The 19,872-nt window shown below is 40.3% G+C and overlaps 3 protein-coding genes across 4 annotated transcripts; 2 read left to right on the top strand and 1 right to left on the bottom strand.

The window, feature by feature from the left end:
• The first annotated feature begins 2,157 nt into the window (after positions 1 to 2,157).
• LOC136755049 (ATP synthase subunit C lysine N-methyltransferase) lies at positions 2,158 to 10,516 on the top strand. Of its 2 annotated transcripts, XM_066711410.1 has the most exons (5): positions 2,158 to 2,586; positions 3,055 to 3,159; positions 5,959 to 6,099; positions 6,801 to 6,851; positions 10,307 to 10,516. In XM_066711410.1, the coding sequence occupies exons 1-5, from the start codon at positions 2,422 to 2,424 to the stop codon at positions 10,484 to 10,486; spliced, it is 642 nt and encodes a 213-aa protein (XP_066567507.1). In that variant the 5' UTR covers positions 2,158 to 2,421; the 3' UTR covers positions 10,487 to 10,516. The 2 variants fall into 2 exon arrangements, with proteins under 2 accessions (XP_066567507.1, XP_066567508.1); XM_066711411.1 differs by lacking the exon at positions 6,801 to 6,851.
• Positions 7,991 to 12,391, bottom strand: LOC136755050 (protein GAPT). The gene is made up of 2 exons (XM_066711412.1): positions 12,286 to 12,391; positions 7,991 to 11,517 (listed from the first exon to the last, which is right to left on the bottom strand). The coding sequence occupies exon 2, from the start codon at positions 11,266 to 11,268 to the stop codon at positions 10,771 to 10,773; it is 498 nt and encodes a 165-aa protein (XP_066567509.1). The 5' UTR covers positions 11,269 to 11,517; positions 12,286 to 12,391; the 3' UTR covers positions 7,991 to 10,770.
• A 1,664-nt stretch (positions 12,392 to 14,055) lies between these two features.
• plk2b (polo-like kinase 2b (Drosophila)) lies at positions 14,056 to 19,298 on the top strand. The gene is made up of 15 exons (XM_066711409.1): positions 14,056 to 14,281; positions 14,590 to 14,697; positions 14,807 to 14,923; positions 15,246 to 15,375; positions 15,499 to 15,586; positions 15,679 to 15,774; positions 15,968 to 16,166; positions 16,347 to 16,494; positions 16,738 to 16,832; positions 16,942 to 17,071; positions 17,201 to 17,281; positions 17,533 to 17,692; positions 17,813 to 17,942; positions 18,055 to 18,165; positions 18,445 to 19,298. The coding sequence occupies exons 1-15, from the start codon at positions 14,084 to 14,086 to the stop codon at positions 18,634 to 18,636; spliced, it is 1,983 nt and encodes a 660-aa protein (XP_066567506.1). The 5' UTR covers positions 14,056 to 14,083; the 3' UTR covers positions 18,637 to 19,298.
• The last annotated feature ends 574 nt before the right edge of the window (positions 19,299 to 19,872 follow it).

The raw sequence follows: 19,872 nt of genomic DNA, 5'->3' as shown, positions 1-19,872 counted from the left end.
TTGTTTGTGTGTGTATGCGTGTCTGTGTGTGTGTTTGAGTGTGTGTGTGTCTGTCTGTCTGTCTATGTGTTTGTGTGTGTGCACTGTACATAGATCTCCAAGATCTGTAGCTGGGAAACCCCTTCTCTACTGGGAGTTGAGAGTAACAGTTGCAATGTGTTTAACTAAAGATGCATGTAAGATGATGAATGTTTTTTAATTAATTTGGTGTGTCTTAAAATGTTAACTGACTAAAGATGGCGCTCGAAGCTAAGACCACGTGGTGAATAGCCCTCAAAGGTCTATATGCCTCGAAGTGTTTCTGTGCACAACACAAGACAAAGTCTCTCACACAGCAATGCTCAAACACGAGCAGCGAGTTTCCCTTTCCTGCACTTCCGGGTGCCGGCTGCGCGTGCGCAAGGTCGACCCTGCACGACCACATGCGTCAGTCAGCTGTCTAGCGTCTGATTGGCTACGGGCACGTAGTGGGCGGGGATATGTATGGTAAGCTTTGCGCTGATTGGGCACAGACAATGTCAATCTTCTCAGGTGCTGCAGTGAGGCACAATCTCAGGTGGGTTAGTGCAGAAGGGATTTTTCTTGATATTCAGTTTTATGGATTGTTAATTTCACATGAGTACTATTTAAAACAAATATGGGTAACATTTCGTCTCGAAGACGTACACAGAATAACACACTTTTAACGAATAATCGAGTAGGAAATATGCACCGAGAAAAACAGAGAATCTGCATGAACACTTTCCTGCCCATGGACTGACATCTTAAGTGCATTTTAAAGCTGTGTTTGCAGATTTACATTTTTCGCTATTAAAGCACTAGGCATACATATATAGGATGAACAGCTCAGGAAAGTTTCTAGAAGGTACTGTTTGCATACACAGAAATGAAACTTGCATCAACGCGACACCTGGTGTGAATGACTGTATTATTGCTCTGGAGTTTAACTGGCTTTTTCAGTTGTAAACCGCAGGGTACACATACCGTATACAGAAGTGTAGTTTGCAATTATTCTTTCTACCACTTTATATCAATAAAATAAACGTATGAGGTATTATCAGTGGTTCTAAATGAAAGGTTGCATATGAGGTTTATTTACATTTATTGTATGCCCATAATGAATCATCGATTGGTTATATTTACTATTATAAATCATATCAACGTGCTGTTGAATTACTGACATTATTGACATGTTCAAGAAAACTATGGTTTTAGAAGTCGGGCAGTGGGCTATATGCTGTGCATTATCATATGCCCTATCTATAGGCCTGTGCACGTCCTACATTTCCTTGCTAAATGCAACACAGTTAACCAGGGTGACATGGTCCAGCTGAGCTATAGAGGTTTTGTGTGCGCTAATCCTTAGTGACGTCACTGTAAATGCATGGTCAGATTCCTGCTTCTTGACCATGTGTAAAAAGTTCAGGTGCATCATGCCCTCCAGTGCAAGGGGGCATCTGAGGGTCCATACAGGGCTTTCCAAACTCCTCACAGGAGAGAGACCACCCTGAGGATGAACTCTCAGTATGGGAACCAAATGTTGGGAGGACTCTGTTCATAACTCCCCCTTTAGTTGACTGGTTCCTGACTAAATGTGTTCAAAGAGAGCTGCAAATGTGTCTTTTGTTGAGTGAAAGGCAGTGACAGACAACAGTATCATTCTTTTACACCAGAACGGTTTTACCTTGGGTTAATCAAATCACTTTTAGCACAAAAAAACATGAAACATAAAGGGTAATGCAGATAGCAGCTCCTTAAAAATGCACACACAGGCTGTCAAACTTACTTGTTATTGGCAGAGTTGAAAAACCTTGTTATTAATAACTAAATAACATTTATTCATAGAGGTTTAACATACAGTTAAAAAAAAAAGAAAAACAGAATTCTTGTGAACGTTAAATCAATGAGAATTCTTTTGCTTTTACTTCCCCTGCAGCTGTAAAGTCACACATATATTTTTTTGTTACATGCATGTACTTAGGAGAGCCCATCGACACACACACATTCTTCACACCTCATGCAACTCGACTGCATTGGCCCTTTATCAGAAGAAACCTCTGTTTCTTGAGGTGTAATTGTATATTTCATCTAACAAGATATGTAAAAGAAGTGCCTTTCTCATTAGATGAGATGTGTGCAGTAAATAACAATGTGGATGTGTTTCTCTCTGACACAAAATAAAGAGTGTGTTACATTCTCTTGATCTTTGTTCCAAAGCACGGGATTGTTGACCTATTATATTGAAAACAGCATATATATAGCAATGTACATAGCCAGAGTTCTTTGTTAACGGATTAAAACACTGAGCTTAATAAAAGTGACAAAAAGGCATTATGACTTCACTGGAAAAGTGCCAATTATAAATGCATCCTTTTGTGATGTACAGTAGGAAACACCAGTGAGCTGCCACCGCAGTCCAGTATGGAGGACGCCATAGAGGTTATTCTGCAGGATCAAAGCTCAAAGTTCACCCACCAGCACAATCACCGCGTGACTGTGGCTGTAGGGGGGCTGCTGGCTGGCCTGTACGGGCTGTGGACAATGTTTGTACTGCCTGGATTCCGGAAAGTGCCATTTAAGTTGAAGGTACTCCTTTTAATAAGTATGCTGCCTTCCAGAAACCAACATTGCACTTGAAGTTGCTATTAAACCCTAGAAAACTGTTTACTTCCTGATTCCTCAGAATAGCATGCATAGCAAAGTCACCGTAAATGAGTCTTGAAGGTTAACTCGTGTATGTATAAATATGAGACCATCTAACCACATTTTCTTATTTCCATTAGTATTTTATTATTATATATCTTTTTAACAATAAATAATTGAGCAGTATTGAACCCTGGGTGCCAAAGAACCTTGAACCAATGTAATGTACACACTAGCACACAGAACTATTGCACATACATGTCTTGAGCTGAAATGTGTGAATACAGCAGCTCGCTGCCCTTGAGTACAGTTATCTGTGCAGAGGTGGTTTCTCTCTTTAAAGAAAAATTAGTCACTGTTGGTCTAACTGAGCACACAGAGAACTGACTGAAAATTGTGAATGCTGTGCAGGTACCGTATTTGCCTTCCAGTAATACACAGACCCAGAATGTTATGAAACTTCTGGACGGACGCAGAGGACACCTGGCCGATCTCGGTTCAGGTGATGGGAGGCTGGTGAGTCTTTCAGAGTTAGCTGATTATATGACCCGTTATACACTCACAGTGGGATCCCAGACCCTGTTAAGCAATAATGTTATTTCTAGTTGATTATATGATTAGCATGAAGTAGTCACTCATAAAATGTCTTATTAACAGCTAGAAGGTGTGAGAAGTTTGACATGTCTTTTAAAATAAAAAGGAACCCCCCTGATGTTGTCTGCATGCCCATGTGGGGAAAACAACTGCCTGCTGCCTGGAGTGCTTAATCGCATCATCTCTCACACTCTCAGTTATTCACCTTGTAAAGCTAGGCAGAGACCAGCGGTACTGTGCTCTTGGTGGCCTGAGCAGGTCTTGTAGGTGGTGTTATGTTCAGAGTGATTAGAGACCTACAAACAAGATAACCTTTACAAAATGAGCAATACAGCGTTGAATCAAGCATGTAAGATCTAGTGTGAACTGGTTGACTGACCTTTGTTCCCCATCAAAGTGAAAAACAAAAGCATGAGACCTACAGCTCTAATGCACTGGGAGATGATTAAGACTGAAAGGACACAGAAGGTCCAGGGGCTGTGCAGTTACTTTGATCAGGAACATTTTCACAAGAATGCCGGACCTCTCATCTGTTGCATTTTTGTATTTTTTATAAAAAGGTCAATACTTTCTCAGATGAACTGGTAATCAGTGCTGATTTGTTCTTCTTTGGTTTGTTTGAGGAAGGTTTACAAGGACTTCCCCTAAATCTGACTGTTAAATTAAATGTTCACATGCATTTACAGAACTCAAGAGCATCACCAAGTGCCACAGAGAAAGTAACCAAGCTCCAGTTGTTGAGCAATTATCTGTTTCACAAGACTTTAGAAATAATTGCTGTAGAGTTTTGAGAAAAGATAAAATATGAAAATATGGTTAATAATTTTATGTTTCTTAATGTATATGTTTTTAAATACCAATGAAAGAATGCTTGGGACAAACGTTACAATCCCAATGAATAAAGATCTGGGATGAACTGAAACTGCTTGATATGGTAAATGTACTTGAAATCAAAGCCGGATTAATTTATGCGCACAAAGAGGGACACCAATGATCCTTCTGGTGTAGACTGGAAAACAGGCCAAGGGAGTATCAGTGACACAAAAATACTTCCCATTAATAAGATGAAGTTATTTAGAACCCATTTGGGAATGTTATGCGTGTAAATAATTGTGTTCTTATTACAGGAAATGCACTTCATAGTGAATTGATCATGTAAAGAACTTATTATAGATTAATGTGGCCTATTTTAAAATGGCCGTGCTGTGTGCAACTTGAGCCATGGTTTCCTACTACTACCTACTAAGCTATTTATAATGATAATTATAATAATAAATGAGCAATAGAACTTGCAGATCAGAAATAAGCATGGTGTAATATCACTTCAAGTCAAGTTAACCATGCATCGCCTCAACTTCTTTCTTCAGTCTGGTGTAAAAGAAAAGCTGTGTTTCCTGTATAGAGAACAGCACAGCAAATGTAGTACCATGAATCTGAAGAAACAGCAGAATCCCCGTTCACATAGCACTGGTTTCCCTTGGATCAGTTTTATAGGTTAAAGATTCACCAGATAATGCTATTTTGAGCCAGCATTCTGTAGAGCTGACACAGGGTCTGACATGAAAAGCTGAATGTTTGCCTGTAGAAAGTGCTTTGGATCCATGCAGCCATGCAGGGTGAGATTCCGCTTGATTTATTATCGCCAACGTATGCATTTGCAAAGATCTGTTTATGAGTGGTCTTATTACCGGTACTGTTTTCTTCTACGAGGTGCCTTAATAAGTGAGTGATGTGATAAAATAGTGCCTTGGATAAAGCTTTCAGCAACACACAAAGATGATTTCTGTTTTTGTCTGCAGATATCTTAACGGTTCTTGTAAACAAACGCGTGTAAGTCGTAGTCTGTCTATTGATGGTATTAATTTCTTACCGTGTGACCAATCAAGGAACCTTGGAGTTATTTTTGTTCCCTCACTGACACATTCGTCCTTGCCTGTCCTTGCCTGATGCTGAACATCTTGTTCATGCTTTTGTTTTTGCACACCTTCGTTATTTCAATGCACTAGTTGCCGGGGCTACTAAACAGACTTTGAATAGGTTGCAATAAGTCCAAAACTCTACTGCTCGAGTCTGAACACGAACCAGGAAATATTATCATAGTACTCCTGTGTTGGCCTCTTTGCATTGGCTACCTGTGTGTTTTAGAGTCAAATTTAAGATTCTTCTTCTCAGTTTTAAAGCATTGCATGGATTAGCCCCCAGTTATATTTCTGAAGTGTTGCACCCTTACACTCCTTCACCTTGTTTGCGCTCAGCTGATACTGCTCTGCTATCCCTTCCCAACACTAGACGTGTTACTTTGGAAGAGAGGGATTTTTGTTCCATTGCTCCAAAATTGTCGAATGACCTTCCAACTCCAATCAGACTGTATACAATCTTATATAATATACTTTTAATGTATTTTAATGTGTGTGTGTTGGCTATTTTAATATTTGTTTATATTTCAAGTTTGAATTGTGAAGTGCTTTGAGATGTCCTCGTCGTGAAAGACACTATATAAAATAAAGGTTATTATTATTTTGATGATCATTATTATTATTATTATTATTATAATAACTATGTGATTCTACCACAATTTAAATAAAACATTACACAACTCTAAACTGCTGTTCTACATCTCTGTTTATTGATGCACATCGTTTTAAGGTTTCTGATGTAAGACTTTTCACAGCAAATAAATTTGACCTTTGTTGTAAATGTTCATGATCATTTTTTTTCTAGGTCTTTGCAGCTTCATCTCTGGGATTGCAAAGCACTGGCTTTGAGATTAACTCTATATTGTTGTCATATGCAAGAACTAAGGCTCGCTGGATGGGAATTCCAAGTACTAATGTCAACTTTGTCAACAAGGATTTTTGGATGGTACTGTCTTCTAAAAATCTTTTTTAATATTATTTTTATATATATATATATATATATATATATATATATATATATATATATATATATATATTCCCAACTTAATAAATAACTCTTTTGATTGGCTTTATGACTTCATCAGAATCAGTGGTATTTAACACAATGATAGAATTTGCCATGTTCGACTTTTAATGTTGACTTTGTGTTTGTCAGTTTCATGGTCACCAGTGAAAGCTTTTATTGGTGAATATGTTTAATGAAACAAATGTTAGGTGAAACGAAAGTTAGCATGTTTTTAGTACTGCCACAATTAAATGTTGCACCACTTCTAAGCTTCCTCTTTATATAAGCCCCTATCTAGGCCTCGTCGACTTATAATTTCTGTTTCTTCACACCTCTTAGATGTTCACAGTGAGGCAGCTAATGTATAACATTAAAAATAAAACCAGTAAGAAATGAATAGCCAACAATAAGGGTGGCATTTTAACTAAGTAACTAGTGCAAAGCTGTGGTCATAAATATTGGTAAGAGTGCAGCGCATTGGATATCCACTTTGATTAATTTTGCATTGTGGTAAAAAATGCTTCTCATTTGACTCTTTTTAATGAAATGCCTGGAACTGGTCACCATATGACCATAAAACATATTTTTTACAACCTATACATATTTCCTAAAGAGATTAAACAAAGTATTTTCTCTTGCAGGCAGATCTCTCAAGGTACAATAATGTGACCATGTTTTTAGCTCCAGGTGTGGTAAGTTTCACCTGTCACTGAGATTACCCTACATCTAATGGAAGAACAATTCTACATATCTTTTTTGGTTGTGTAGTTATCAGCCCAACAAAATGTTAAATCCTGCTTTGCACGTGTAGCACAGCTTTTTGTTTTATTATAGAGTCGCCCAATGCCCAAATCAGTTATTATGGGAATGAAATAATTAGTGTCAGACCATTTGATTCATTGATATTTATCTTTTTTTTTTAAAGCTGGAGATTTTATTTTTCTTGGAATTGAAAACAAACACTAGAAACAACAACAACCACAAAACTAATAGCTAATTTAAACACAATTCTTAAAAGGTTTCTAGTTAGCTCAGCTTGGAAGATACATTATTTGAAATTTTAATAATACTACAAAAAGTAATTTTTAATGGTAATAAAAATATTAAAATATTTACTGCATCAAACATTTACACATTTATAATATCTATGTAATATTTAAATATCTATCATTCAGCCAATCAGTCAACCAAATTATATTTATAAAGCAGCATTTCATATATCAACATGCTGTAATAGCATTTAAATGGGGATCAATTCAAATGTTTTTTGTTTAATTCCACTTCTGACACCAGTGAGCTTCATACACTGATATTTGTGTAGTAAAGCAACACCTCCTTATCTGTGGCTTTTTTTTATTTTGAAACAAATGGGAAATGTATTACCCCTAGAGGTTCAACCATCCTGACAATAATCTGTTAATACAGACATGGTTCAGACTAAACATTAAAACTTAAGCAAGACGTTGACCATGTGTAGTCCCTCGCTCAGTCTGTGGTTTTTTCAGGGCTGAATACCAAGTCTAAAGTTAACCATATGATAGAAACACTTCCTGTACAGATCTGTACAATGCTTATACCACAACACTGGAGTTTTATCTAAAAGACCCCATTTACCAAAACACAGACAGTGAGGTTATACTTAAATTCATACTCTGAACAAAGGCAAGACATTTTAAAGGTCTGAGGTTTGCATTTAGTTATTTAGTTATTTAGTTAATTATTACCATTTTACAGCAGAGTGTTAAATCTAGGTTATTGTTGCATGAAAACAAACATAAATGTACAAAACCTATTTTTTCAGGGCTGTCTATAATAACAATCTACTTCTGCATTTTATGTTTGATGTTTTTTATTGAGAATTCTGTTAACCTGTTGAATTTATTTCATTAAATTCAAACAAGCTTTATTGGCACGACAGGGTTAGACAAGTATTGCAGAAGCATTTACAGCAAATAACTAAAGGGAACATAGATTAAGCACCATATTAATACAGGATACAGATTGCACATTTAAAAGAATAATCATTAAAAGAAAGAGAAAATATGTTTGAAAATAAATACATAAATAACAATAATGATAATAATATATATACACACACAATGGAACTTTCTGCTAACACAATATTTGTTAACTAATTTGTGCAGTTAAAACTGTGAATAATGATTATAGCATTATGTTTCCTGTCAAAGAGGGAACATGGTGATATTCTAGATAACGGATACATTTGAAGTCTCTTACAAAAGAACAGAAATTAGAAGGAGGCCGGGCCTTCTTAAAATAGTAAAAGTGGGGGACGGTGGATCTGAAGTTTAAAAATTTTTTCCCAAATAAGGCAAATAATCTTTGTCTTGAGTAAGTATATGGTTGCTTGATAAATATTTAGATAGAAAAAGAAAAAGTAATATGACATACAGTTTGCCACTTCCAAATGTGATAAGTTCAATATCTGATCCAAAAGCCAAATTATTCACCATTTAGGATATATATACTTTTAAAAAAACTGAATAAAAGAATTTTATCCTTAGTCTTTATTCAGTAATTTCCATGGTCAGCTACCCTCATTAGATAATAACACAATACTATTAAACTGGAGAATGTACTTACACACAAAACGTCAAATCATAAAGCTGCAAAAGTGCCGGTATTCAAGTAATTGTTCTGCTGTTGGCAGGTGAGTCACAGTTTCAATATGGTCAAAGCCTTATAAGTATTCAGCCTTGTTTGAACAAAATATGTCTACACTGTGTCGCTGTAAATTGCATGCATTGACACATGATTGTAAAGTCATTAATCACTTTACAGAATGAAATCAGTAAATAAATACATCCCTTTATTTGGACGGTAATGCAAATGTTGAAAATGTGTTTTACGATGATGGACTATTAAAAAATCTCTAAGCTATTTTCTAATGCTCAGAACTTTTCAGCTATAATTAATACCTACAGAAGAGCATTAGGGCCACTTAAGAGAAAGAAAAATGTATATATATTGAGAAAAGAAAGTCTAAACTTTTGAGAAAAAAAGGCAAAATAAACTTTTGAGAAAAAAAGTTGAAAGTTCAGGTTCAAACACCAACAGCGTCGATATGGTGTTATAAGGGAACTTGGGTAAAACCCGAGATGCTGGAACAGTGGAAAGATTTACAAAGACGTCTAAAACAGAAAAATACTTATTCTGGGCTTTCAGAAACGTATGTTTTAATTGAAAATATTGTACATAATGTAAATAATATTAATAATTAACTTTAATACTAATAATAACAACAATAATAATAATGTATATACATTTTCTACAATTTGTTAAACTGAACAGAATTTGTACAAGTAATAGTGCTACAATAGTTTAATTTGTGGGACTGGGAATAGACACCCACATTAGTGTCCCCAATGCCACAAGTTTGTGTCTTAGATTGGGTTGTTAGCTCTCCAAGGGTTGCTTTCTAATATTGAAAAGACAACTCCCCAAAATCGTCGTAGTCCTTTTTAAGATACAGCAGTTTTGTGCTGGGGAGTTATATTTGGAACTGGAAACACAAAATAGTTTACACTTTTTGTCCATGTGACTGATTAATAAAGCTTATTAGCCTTCCAAGGTATACTTTTCAGTAATTTAGACATCAATAATTCCATTTTACACCTACACCTTTTACACATACAGCTCTACACAGTCTTTTTAGCTCCTTGATGATTATCTCCTCATCTAGAACCCATTTCGGGTTTTACCCAGTCCCATTTTAACAACATATGGACGCTGTTGGTGTTTGAACCTGAACTTTCAACTTTTTTTCTCAAAAGTTTATTTCGACTTTAAATCTCAAAACGTTTGCCTTTTTTCTCAAAACATATATTTTTTCTCTTTCTTCAGTTTCTCTAATGCTCTTCCGTAATACCCGTGTATTCACCGTAAACAAATACTGCGATAAATTCAGCACTCGAACAGGTCAACTGAAGCTGCATGTTTACACACTGAATACCACAGCATTCGATATTTCAAGCGATGTACCCTCCCCCACAACGTACACATCCAAGAGTATCCAAATAAGATCACCTGGAAGACAGACAACCTTAAACTCAGTCCCAAAGACATTAGCGTGCCCTGTGTACTTGTATGACTGTCTCACTTCATGCTCTTTGACTGTTTTCCTCAGATGGATGTCCTGGAGGAGAAGCTCCTGCTCGAACTCCCCGACGACGCCCGAGTCATCGCCTGCCGCTTCCCTTTCGCTCGGTGGCCGGCTACCTGCAGCGAGGGCTCGGGGCTGGATCAGGTGTGGGCCTACGACATGAGCACGCTCCGCAAGCCACCCGCCTCCCCTCGCCCCGTCTGAGCCGTATCTGTGAACACGAGCCTTACTTTCTTACTTCCAATAAAGCCTCTTTCTAAAATGTCTACAAGGATATTGATATTGATTGATGTCAAACAAAACCAGATCTATTGGTGGGCATGAACGGCCTCTTCTCGAACCTCTCTTATGTTATATGTATATAACCACAGCTACATCTGACACAGAGTATAGTCAAATACAGCACAGGACTCTATTTCCTGAATTCTAGATGTAGAGATGATTTGGCCTCTCTCACCCGAGACTAAAACTCGCTGGCGTTCGAGCTGCTACTGTTCCTGTTCATTGTCGGGGAAAATGTAAACGTCTTCCCCGTCCTCGGGCGCAGCTTCATTGGGGCTGGAAAAGAGCGGGCCGTTATAGTTATAGTAGGTGCAGGACATGTCATTCCCGTAAATATGGTCTTCCTCGTACGACATGTACTCTCCTTCAGACTCGTCGTTGGGCCTGGACAGCATCGCTCCCCTCTGATAGGGCTTCTCAACGGTGACGTTCTCGTAGTGTTTGTGCACGGTGACGGGCCGGGCGCTGGAAGGGCTGTGGCCAAAACCCTGGATAGGTCCGTCCTTAGGAGCGAGAGTGGGTGACTGCTGTGGGAAGACTTCTGGTCGGGGCTGCAAGCGGTATAAATTGTTCTCCATTGCTTTATTTAAGTCTTGTGAGAACTGAACCCTATTTACGGCTCTGCGTCGACAGCAGCAAAAGGTCAGGTGCTGTTTCGGCCAGCAGCTATTCCTGCTGTGGTTTGAGGTGACGCAGTTTCCCATTGCTCTGCTACTTCGGTGGATAACACAAAGCTTAAGCTGTTCAAGACGTGGAAACAATACACACGTGACGAGAGATGCTTCTTATTGCACACGATGATCTTTCACTGTTTTGCCAAGTTTAGTGTTGTTTCTTCCTTCCATTTATCAAGTCTCGCTGTTGTCGAATGCTTGCTGTGGGTTTTACTCTTCAACGTTGACAAATTACATCCCACCGCTGTTATTTTGACAGGGCTACAATTGAGCTTGTTCCTGTGTGAAAATAAAAGACAAACGACAGCTAAAAACACAGTGTATCTTTCTGTGGTTACAAATAAACATGTTGCATGTGTCCACCATAACTGAACATCTGAGTATGAAAATAAGATTAGATTAGGGCCAGGTAACCAACCTCTTCTGTTCATATGACACAGTTTTGCTTTATCAAAAGTGCAAATGGACTCATTGTGATTAACCCCACCCAATTAGCAATGACTAGCAGAGGACACACAACAGCAAAACCACTTCTTCAATTAATTATTACACTATATTAAGGTTGCTGAAGTGGCACAGCATTTATCGACGAAACAAACATGATATAGAATTATTGCGACTGAAATAAACATGAATTATGATGATATTTTCACTGCTTATGTGTTTTACATATTAAAGCAGATACATGAATAGCACTCCGGCAGCGGTATAATTTATAATTACACATATATACTCTGTACGTGTATACGTGTGTCTCTCCTTTGTTTGTTTGTTGACCTTTTACTTCTCCCACTATAATATTGTTGCGTATCAAAGTGCTGCATTTCCATCTTTGTAATGTAATAAAGCACAAATGTTTTAGTGACTTTCAGACGGCTGACACACTATCACTGTAAACAAGACCACCTGCCACCTAGCAGAACATAAAGACAATTTAATATTGCAAATAAGAGGATCAAATACTTCATTAAATGTTACCCTCGTTGGTCAAGTATTACAATAAAGCTTATTTTTCCAAACCCTGTAAGAGAATGAAGACAGTTTTACCTCAGTAGAAATGTTCTGGATGGATGTCAGTATATCTTCTTTAAAAAAGCTGTGGAGTCATAATACAAATGCAGTGCAAGAAGAAACACTGTCTAACTGTCGCTTATTTATTCTGGGGGACAACTGACCTATTTGTACTGATTAGCGTTTCCTCTAAGGTTGTGGTTTTAGTCACATGGGCCATAGATCTGACAGATCCTGTCTTGTATCTGGCAACGCTGTCATGTCTTCATGCTTAAGAGAAACACACACACAAACTAGTGAAATGATTGCCTAACAAACATCTTCATTATGTTTTTTATTTTTAGGCACACTCACTTAAATAAACCATGATACAAAAACACACAAAAGCATAACACAACAGTACAAACAAGTAGCATTATGTTAATAAAAAATACAGACATGTATGTCAAAACTAAAGGGCATTTTCAAATATAATTAATATGCACTTTTAAAATGTGTACAGTGATGTATTAACAACAACAGCATCAACTCTAGTAATGATGCAAACCATGCATTGAAGTTATATATGTTAATAAATAGATTCAAAAATATAATAAAGTTTGTAAGTCAAAATATTTTATTTTTTATATTAATTTACTAGGAATGGAGCAAAATGCTTGTTCACATAACAGGATACCGTCAGTTTGATTTTTACACCACTAGGTGGCACCAAAGTATGTAATATCTGACATGGCATTATTATTATTATCATTATCATTATTAAAGCCTCATGGACGTGTTTGCCATATAAACCAATTCGCAATCCTGTCTGCCAGTACCAGATGGAAACTGGTGTTTAAGTTGAATGTATGTATGTATGTAGGCCTATGTCAGTATCTATGTATGTAGTTAAATAGTTAAACGTTGTATATGTGCAAACATTATATTGGCCCTGATAGAATAGTGTTAAGCAACATCAATACATTTGACGTGCTGTGTGGCCCATTACAAGTTATTTAAAGTGTTGCTGTTTAGGTTATTGACACCTGAAAGCAAATCTTTGCGCACATAAAACAGCGCATTTTCCAGCAGCCTGTAATGGCAATTTTTTTAGTAACCACTTGGTGGCGCTATTGTCCCATTTCCCCTTCAGTTTTGTTTAAGCCTTTTGTTTCGGCCACGAATGTATATATTGCACCTGAGATTTACATTTTACTCAAATTTTTTACAAAGCACCCCAGGGTTTCTGCAAGAACCACGGATCCATCCTTGCCATTTGAATAGTGAAGTGTAAAACAATGCGCCTTTGCAGCTATTATAAATGTAAAGAGGCATGTATGAATTGTTAGTGCATAGCTTTGATTTGCCTGTGGAAAACGCAAACACTGAGACTATATCTATACAATACACAATAAACCTTTCAGTTTAGGTTTGATCCCACACTGCTGGTGGGAGTGGATTATGTTAAAATGAACACTAATTGGAAAACCAGTGAAGTATGATTTTAAATTGCATATTTATCTATCTGCGTTGGCGGTCAAGTCTTCCACTAATTCAGCATGCGTCTAGTGTCAAAGCTGACAAAGACTTGGGGGTAATTGACATTCCCTGGCCTTGCACGCAGGAGAGGCGCAACATCAGCTCGCCTCCGTGTTGCGCAGATTTGCGCGGGTCCACCAATGGGAGCGCGGGATTCCGCAGACCTGCGCACACCTGCGCTGCCAGGCCGCCACCACGAATCCCGAGCCGTGACGTCGCGCAGCCGGAGGAGGGGCCGCACCGCTGGCTTATAAAGATGAGCTGCCCGGCGGCCCCGCACTGCACCGGTGAAGGGAGCTGCCAGGACCGAGCCGCGATGGATATACTGAGGACTATCACTTACCAGCCGGCAAATAATCAAAACGGCAGCAGCAAGACGTGCGAGCAGGCGCTGCACAAGCCCTGCGAGTTCAAGAGGAAGAAGCCGGAGGAGCACCCAGCCCCGGAGATGTCCCGGGTCATCACCGACCCCAGCACCGGCAAGTGCTACTGCAGGGGCAAAGTTTTGGGCAAGGTAATTGACACCCCAGGACGGGGCGAAAAGGAAACTTGCCCATATTTTGGACTTTGGGTGGATAGAAAAGCATGCACATTCCCAATGGACAATAGGAAAATAAATCATTGGAGAAATGGGAAATGTAAAACATGTATGTCTGTATCTGAATGCACAAGTGCCATTGCATTATTTTCAGTGTGAGTGCATGCATTATAGGGCCCTTTTCAGTGCTCTATTTCTGGAAAGGCAAAAAGAAACAAATAGTCCATAAAATGTAACAATGAATCTGTTCCTGTGGTTGATGGATGTCTCTTCATTCTTTGCAGGGAGGTTTTGCCAAATGTTACGAATTGACGGATCTGGCTACCAGCAAGGTGTACGCAGCCAAAATCATCCCTCACACTCGGGTCTCCAAGCCGCATCAAAGGGAAAAGGTATGCACAGCAGCGGCTTAGTTCAGTTTAGGGGCTTGGGTTTATTTATATGTGTATGTGCCTTCCCACAGTGTAACATAATTGACTATATATTGTATTTATTTTCCAGATTGACAGGGAGATCGAACTGCACAGAATCCTGCATCACAGACACATTGTTCACTTCTTCCACCACTTCGAAGACAAAGAGAACATCTACATCCTCCTGGAGTACTGCAGCCGACGGGTGAGCCTTGCCTGCTGAGAGCCTCTCCATTATCTGTGCGACCACAAGTGTGCAGCATCTTTTAATCTTAAACCACTGGAGAGGGAGATATTGACCCCACTGCATTTTGAGCCTATTTTGGGCCCCAATAGGATAGCTTGGAACAAGGAATCGACAGCAAGCAAACGCAATCTTGTACGATTAATGTGGGGCTGTGAGATCCTGCAGGGCGCTGTATTCAGTAGATGCGTTGTTCCATAGCTCAAAGGAGACCGCTTTTCCTTTCATCTCTTTTGTGTGTGAGCTGTTTGTTAATTGAGTTTTTCGTTTTGCTTTGTCCTAGTCCTTGGCCCATATCCTGAAAGCGCGCAAGGTGCTGACCGAGCCGGAGGTGAGGTACTACCTCCGACAGATTGTCTCGGGACTGAAATACCTTCACGAGCAAGAAATCCTTCACAGAGACCTGAAACTCGGTGAGCCTCTACAGCAATCCCTCCAGCCGGCGACTCAGTCGTGTCCTGAGCGCAGAGGATTGGAGTGACTGATCTGGGAAAAATCATTTGGTAACAAATTTCGTTTTTTATCCGTTTTTCTAGGCAACTTCTTCATCAGTGAATCGATGGATCTTAAGGTTGGAGATTTCGGGCTGGCGGCAAAGCTGGAGCCGATGGAGAACAGGAGGAGGTACGTCTTGGCAGGATCGCGGTGCTATGCTGTTTGACTGAAATGGGATCCCGATGGCAGTCGCTCTAACTCTTCCCTCTCTGGCTTTTCAGAACGATCTGTGGAACGCCAAACTACTTGTCCCCTGAGGTGTTAAACAAGCAGGGCCACGGCTGTGAATCGGACGTCTGGGCTCTGGGCTGTGTGATGTAAGTACTGTATCCGGGTATTGCTGGCATGTCTTTGAATACATGAGTAGAGTAGCTGGTTTTGAAATTGCAGATTTAGACTGTAAACACTACTTTATAAAGGTCACTTTTGATGTGTAACTGATGAAATGGAAAAAGATGATTTTAATAAGTAATATGAACGTGTTATTCATGGCGATGTGCGTGTATGCAGGTACACGATGCTCCTCGGGAGGCCACCGTTTGAGACGACGAACTTGAAAGAGACCTACAGGTGTATCCGAGAGGCACGGTACTCTCTGCCTTCCTCGCTGACCCCCCCGGCCAAGCAGCTCATCAGCAGCATGCTGTCCAAGAACCCAGAAGACCGGCCTGCTTTGGACGACATCCTGAGACACGAGTTCTTCACTCAGGTGTGTGGACTACCCTCCCGTGCAAAACGTCTCGGCACGCCCAGGTCTTGAACGAACGAGAGAATCTAGCCTGAGCCTAAATCTGTAGTGGTCTCCTACTCAAAATGGCTGTTCTGTCAGTTCTATTCATTTCTCAGCACTAGGTCCATTCTCTAATGTTCCCTCTATTTCTTATTGCAGGGATTTACCCCCGAGAGGCTGTCTCTCAGCTGCTGCCACTCTGCTCCAGATTTCCACTTATCCAGCCCTGCCAAGAATTTCTTCAAGAAGGCAGCTGCTGCCCTCTTCGGAGGGAAAAAGGAGAAAGTCAAGTACTACGAAAGCCTCAGTAAGTGTAGCCATGGACGCCCACACATAGCCGCTGCCTCAGATGAGCGCTGCAGACTGTTCTTACCTCTGACCTTATAGAAAGGGCTCTGGATCTGGCACTTTACCAGCTGAAATCCGAGATTGTGCCAGGATGAGTTTAAACCATAATTCTGTGGCTCTGTGTGTAGAATGACTGGTGATTGTGCCTTGTTAGGATGTGAATGAATACTAACTGCGTCCCTTTTATTGTCTGTCTGTACAGATAAATTAACCAAAGAGGAGGATGAGATGTGCAAACTCCGACATGAGCTCAAAAAGACTTCGATCAGCCATCAGCCTTGCAAGCAAACCGCTGAGGTGAGCCCAGAGACTTTACAGTTTACGCTTTCAGGGTTTTTACATTTTGACAGCTGCTGGAGGGTCTGGTTGTTTTTGCAAGCTTACTCATGTTTTTCTCTCTCTACAGGATAGTAAGCCCCCAATCGCGCCTGTCGGGAAGCCGGCCGTCCTGGGGAAGGAGAACAAGCAGCAGATCCGAGACACAATCCGCATGATTGTGCGGGGAACGCTGGGGAGCTGCAGCAGCAGCAGTGAATGTACGTTGACTGAAATGCCTTCGTTAATGGGTCTGGGGCGAGTTAATGGGCTGCACATTTTCACTTGTTAGTGTTGCGATCGTTGAGCCTGCAGAACGAACAGTTTTTTAATGATGGTGTTTATTCCAGGTCTCGAGGACAGCACGATGGGAAGTGTTGCTGACACTGTTGCCAGGGTATTGAGGGGCTGCCTCGAAAACATGCCAGAAGGTGAGAGATGCTTTCTGGAACAGCAAGAGAAATCTGTGGCTGTTTTCTATAGAGACGTATTGTCCTGCAAGCCTATTTTCCTGTGGGTTACAGAGTTCTTAATACACAGAGTCCAGATGGGGTGTGGGGGTGGGGGGACAACACGTAAGCAGGTGTTGAAACACTAGGGAACAAGGAAAGGCACAGGCAAGGGTCACAATCTCTTTCGGGGGTTCGTTGAAAACTCATGGTGGTTCCCTTCTTGATTCCAGCGGACGGCATTCCCAAAGAGAACCTCGGCAGCACCTTCCAGTGGGTCACCAAGTGGGTGGACTATTCCAACAAGTATGGCTTCGGCTACCAGCTCTCGGACCACACGGTGGGGGTCCTCTTCAACAATGGGACGCACATGAGCCTGCTCTCGGACAAGAAGTACGTACCCTCTGAATTGGATATTCCGTCTCGGTGGCGTGTGTGTTATTTTTGTGGTGTTATTCTCAGATCTTCCATGCTCGGTGTGCTAATGAAGTCTCCCTGCCTTGTCTTTCTCAGGACCGTCCACTATTATGCTGAACTTGGTCAATGCTCGGTTTTCTCCACGGCCGAGGCCCCGGAGCAGTTCATCAGCCAAGTCACCATCCTGAAGTACTTCGCACACTACATGGAGGAGAACCTGATGGATGTAAGTGTGCGTTGATGGCGCTGGTGTGCAGATAGCGATCGGAGTGTAACGCCATGCCGAGACATTACATCAGCGCCGATATTAACTGTGCATTGTTTTCCTTTCCTAACAGGGAGGAGATCTGCCCAGTGTGACTGACACACGCAAGCCTCGGCTGTACCTGCTGCAGTGGCTGAAATCGGATCGGGCGCTAATGATGCTTTTCAATGATGGCACATTCCAGGTAAATATACAGTGGGTCTTTAGTGACTCAGAATTAAAAATGAACAAAATCAAAAGATTAAGTGCATTTGGCAGCAGAGGATTAGATGTATAGTAAGCAAGGAAGAAGGCAGCAATCCATGGATAAATCCTTCCACCACTGTCCAAGAGCATCTTCTACACACATCACCCCCACACACACACACACACACGTCAGTTTGTGTTCCTCAGCTGGAGAAATGCCTAGACGTGTCATTGCTTATGCAGCTGATTTAACTTTGATTTTGCTTTCTCTCTGAAGGTGAACTTCTACCACGATCACACCAAGATCATCATCTGCAACCAAAACGAGGAGTACCTGCTGACGTACATCAATGAGGATCGGGCCTCAACCACCTTCCGCCTGACCACCCTGCTGGTGTCTGGATGCTCGGCGGATCTGCGCAGCCGCATGGAATATGCTTTGAATATGCTTTTGCAAAGATGTAATTGAAGTCTGTGGACTCGCAAGGCTGGGGAGAGAGTGAAAGTATGGATTGCTGATAAGAGGGATTTGATGGAACCCAAGGTGGACTTACCTGTATGTCGACGGCACGGAGGACTGAAAGTGATATGGATGGATGGATGGAGGTACGAAAAGGTCAAGGGCCTCATCGAAACGAATCCTGGGCTGGAACCAGATGGACTTTTTAGATGAACAAAAACATTTTTTTTTTTTTTTTTGGTGTGTGTTTTTGTCGTTTTTATAATCTTGCTTTGTCGAGCTGGATCTGAAACTGTGGATGGCGTTAGAGTCTCGATCTGAAATGTATGCGTTGGCAAAGCAAGGTGATCACTTGTAGCTCTCTGTGGAGCAAAATAGACTTAAAACTGTGAAAACTCCCCCAAAGGGATGGTAAACATTTTTTAAACACCAGGGCTACATTGTGCAGTCGTGTGCTGCCCAGCTGTGAACTAAGGCCATATTGTTTCGAAAATAAGGAAACCAGTTGTGTGGCTGGACAGATGCATTCCTTATTACACAAAATAACTTATTCTGGACACAGTGCAGTATTTATTTATTTAATAAAATCATAATTTGGAAAAATTAATGCTTTTGTGACTGAAACTGTTTTAAAAGTATATCCAAATTGTTATTAAAGGCCATAAAATTGACCCTGTGTGTTGTTCTCTTTGACATTTATGAATCGTAATTCCAGTTTGCATGTGGGTGTGAGAGCTTCTTTTCCCGTGATGATGGAATGAGTTATTTACTCTCGCTTTCGCTTGAATGCTCCACTACTTACTCCCTGTTCTTTGCATTTCTTTTAATTTACAGATCCACCCTACGAATGGATACACTGGAGCAGAATTTATTTTATTTTTTATTTTAACGTGCGAGTTTCCAATTGATTTATAACCGACTAAATGTAGCACCACTATTACAAGGATTAATACCCCCCCAACTGCATGGACCCAATTCAAGTCATTTAATTAAAGTCGTCTGCACTGGGAATTTGTTTAATGAAAATTCAGTTCCATTGGTATTCAAGTTACAGTGGCCATAATCCTAAATGGGGGTGGGGGTGGGGGGGAGAAATTCATTTTCCATTTAATGTGAAAGTTAATTAAAAATATTCTTTCCTTCAAGAACCCATGAAACTCAAGTTTAAGGGCCACTATTGCTTTATTCACTTTACAAATGCTATTATGTATTTATTGGCAGACACCCTTATCCAGGGCAACATAT

Source organism: Amia ocellicauda, chromosome 8 (assembly GCF_036373705.1).
Source record: "Amia ocellicauda isolate fAmiCal2 chromosome 8, fAmiCal2.hap1, whole genome shotgun sequence".
Classification (NCBI taxonomy): Eukaryota; Metazoa; Chordata; class Actinopteri; order Amiiformes; family Amiidae; genus Amia; species Amia ocellicauda.
This window is presented reverse-complemented; position numbering and strand designations above follow the sequence as displayed.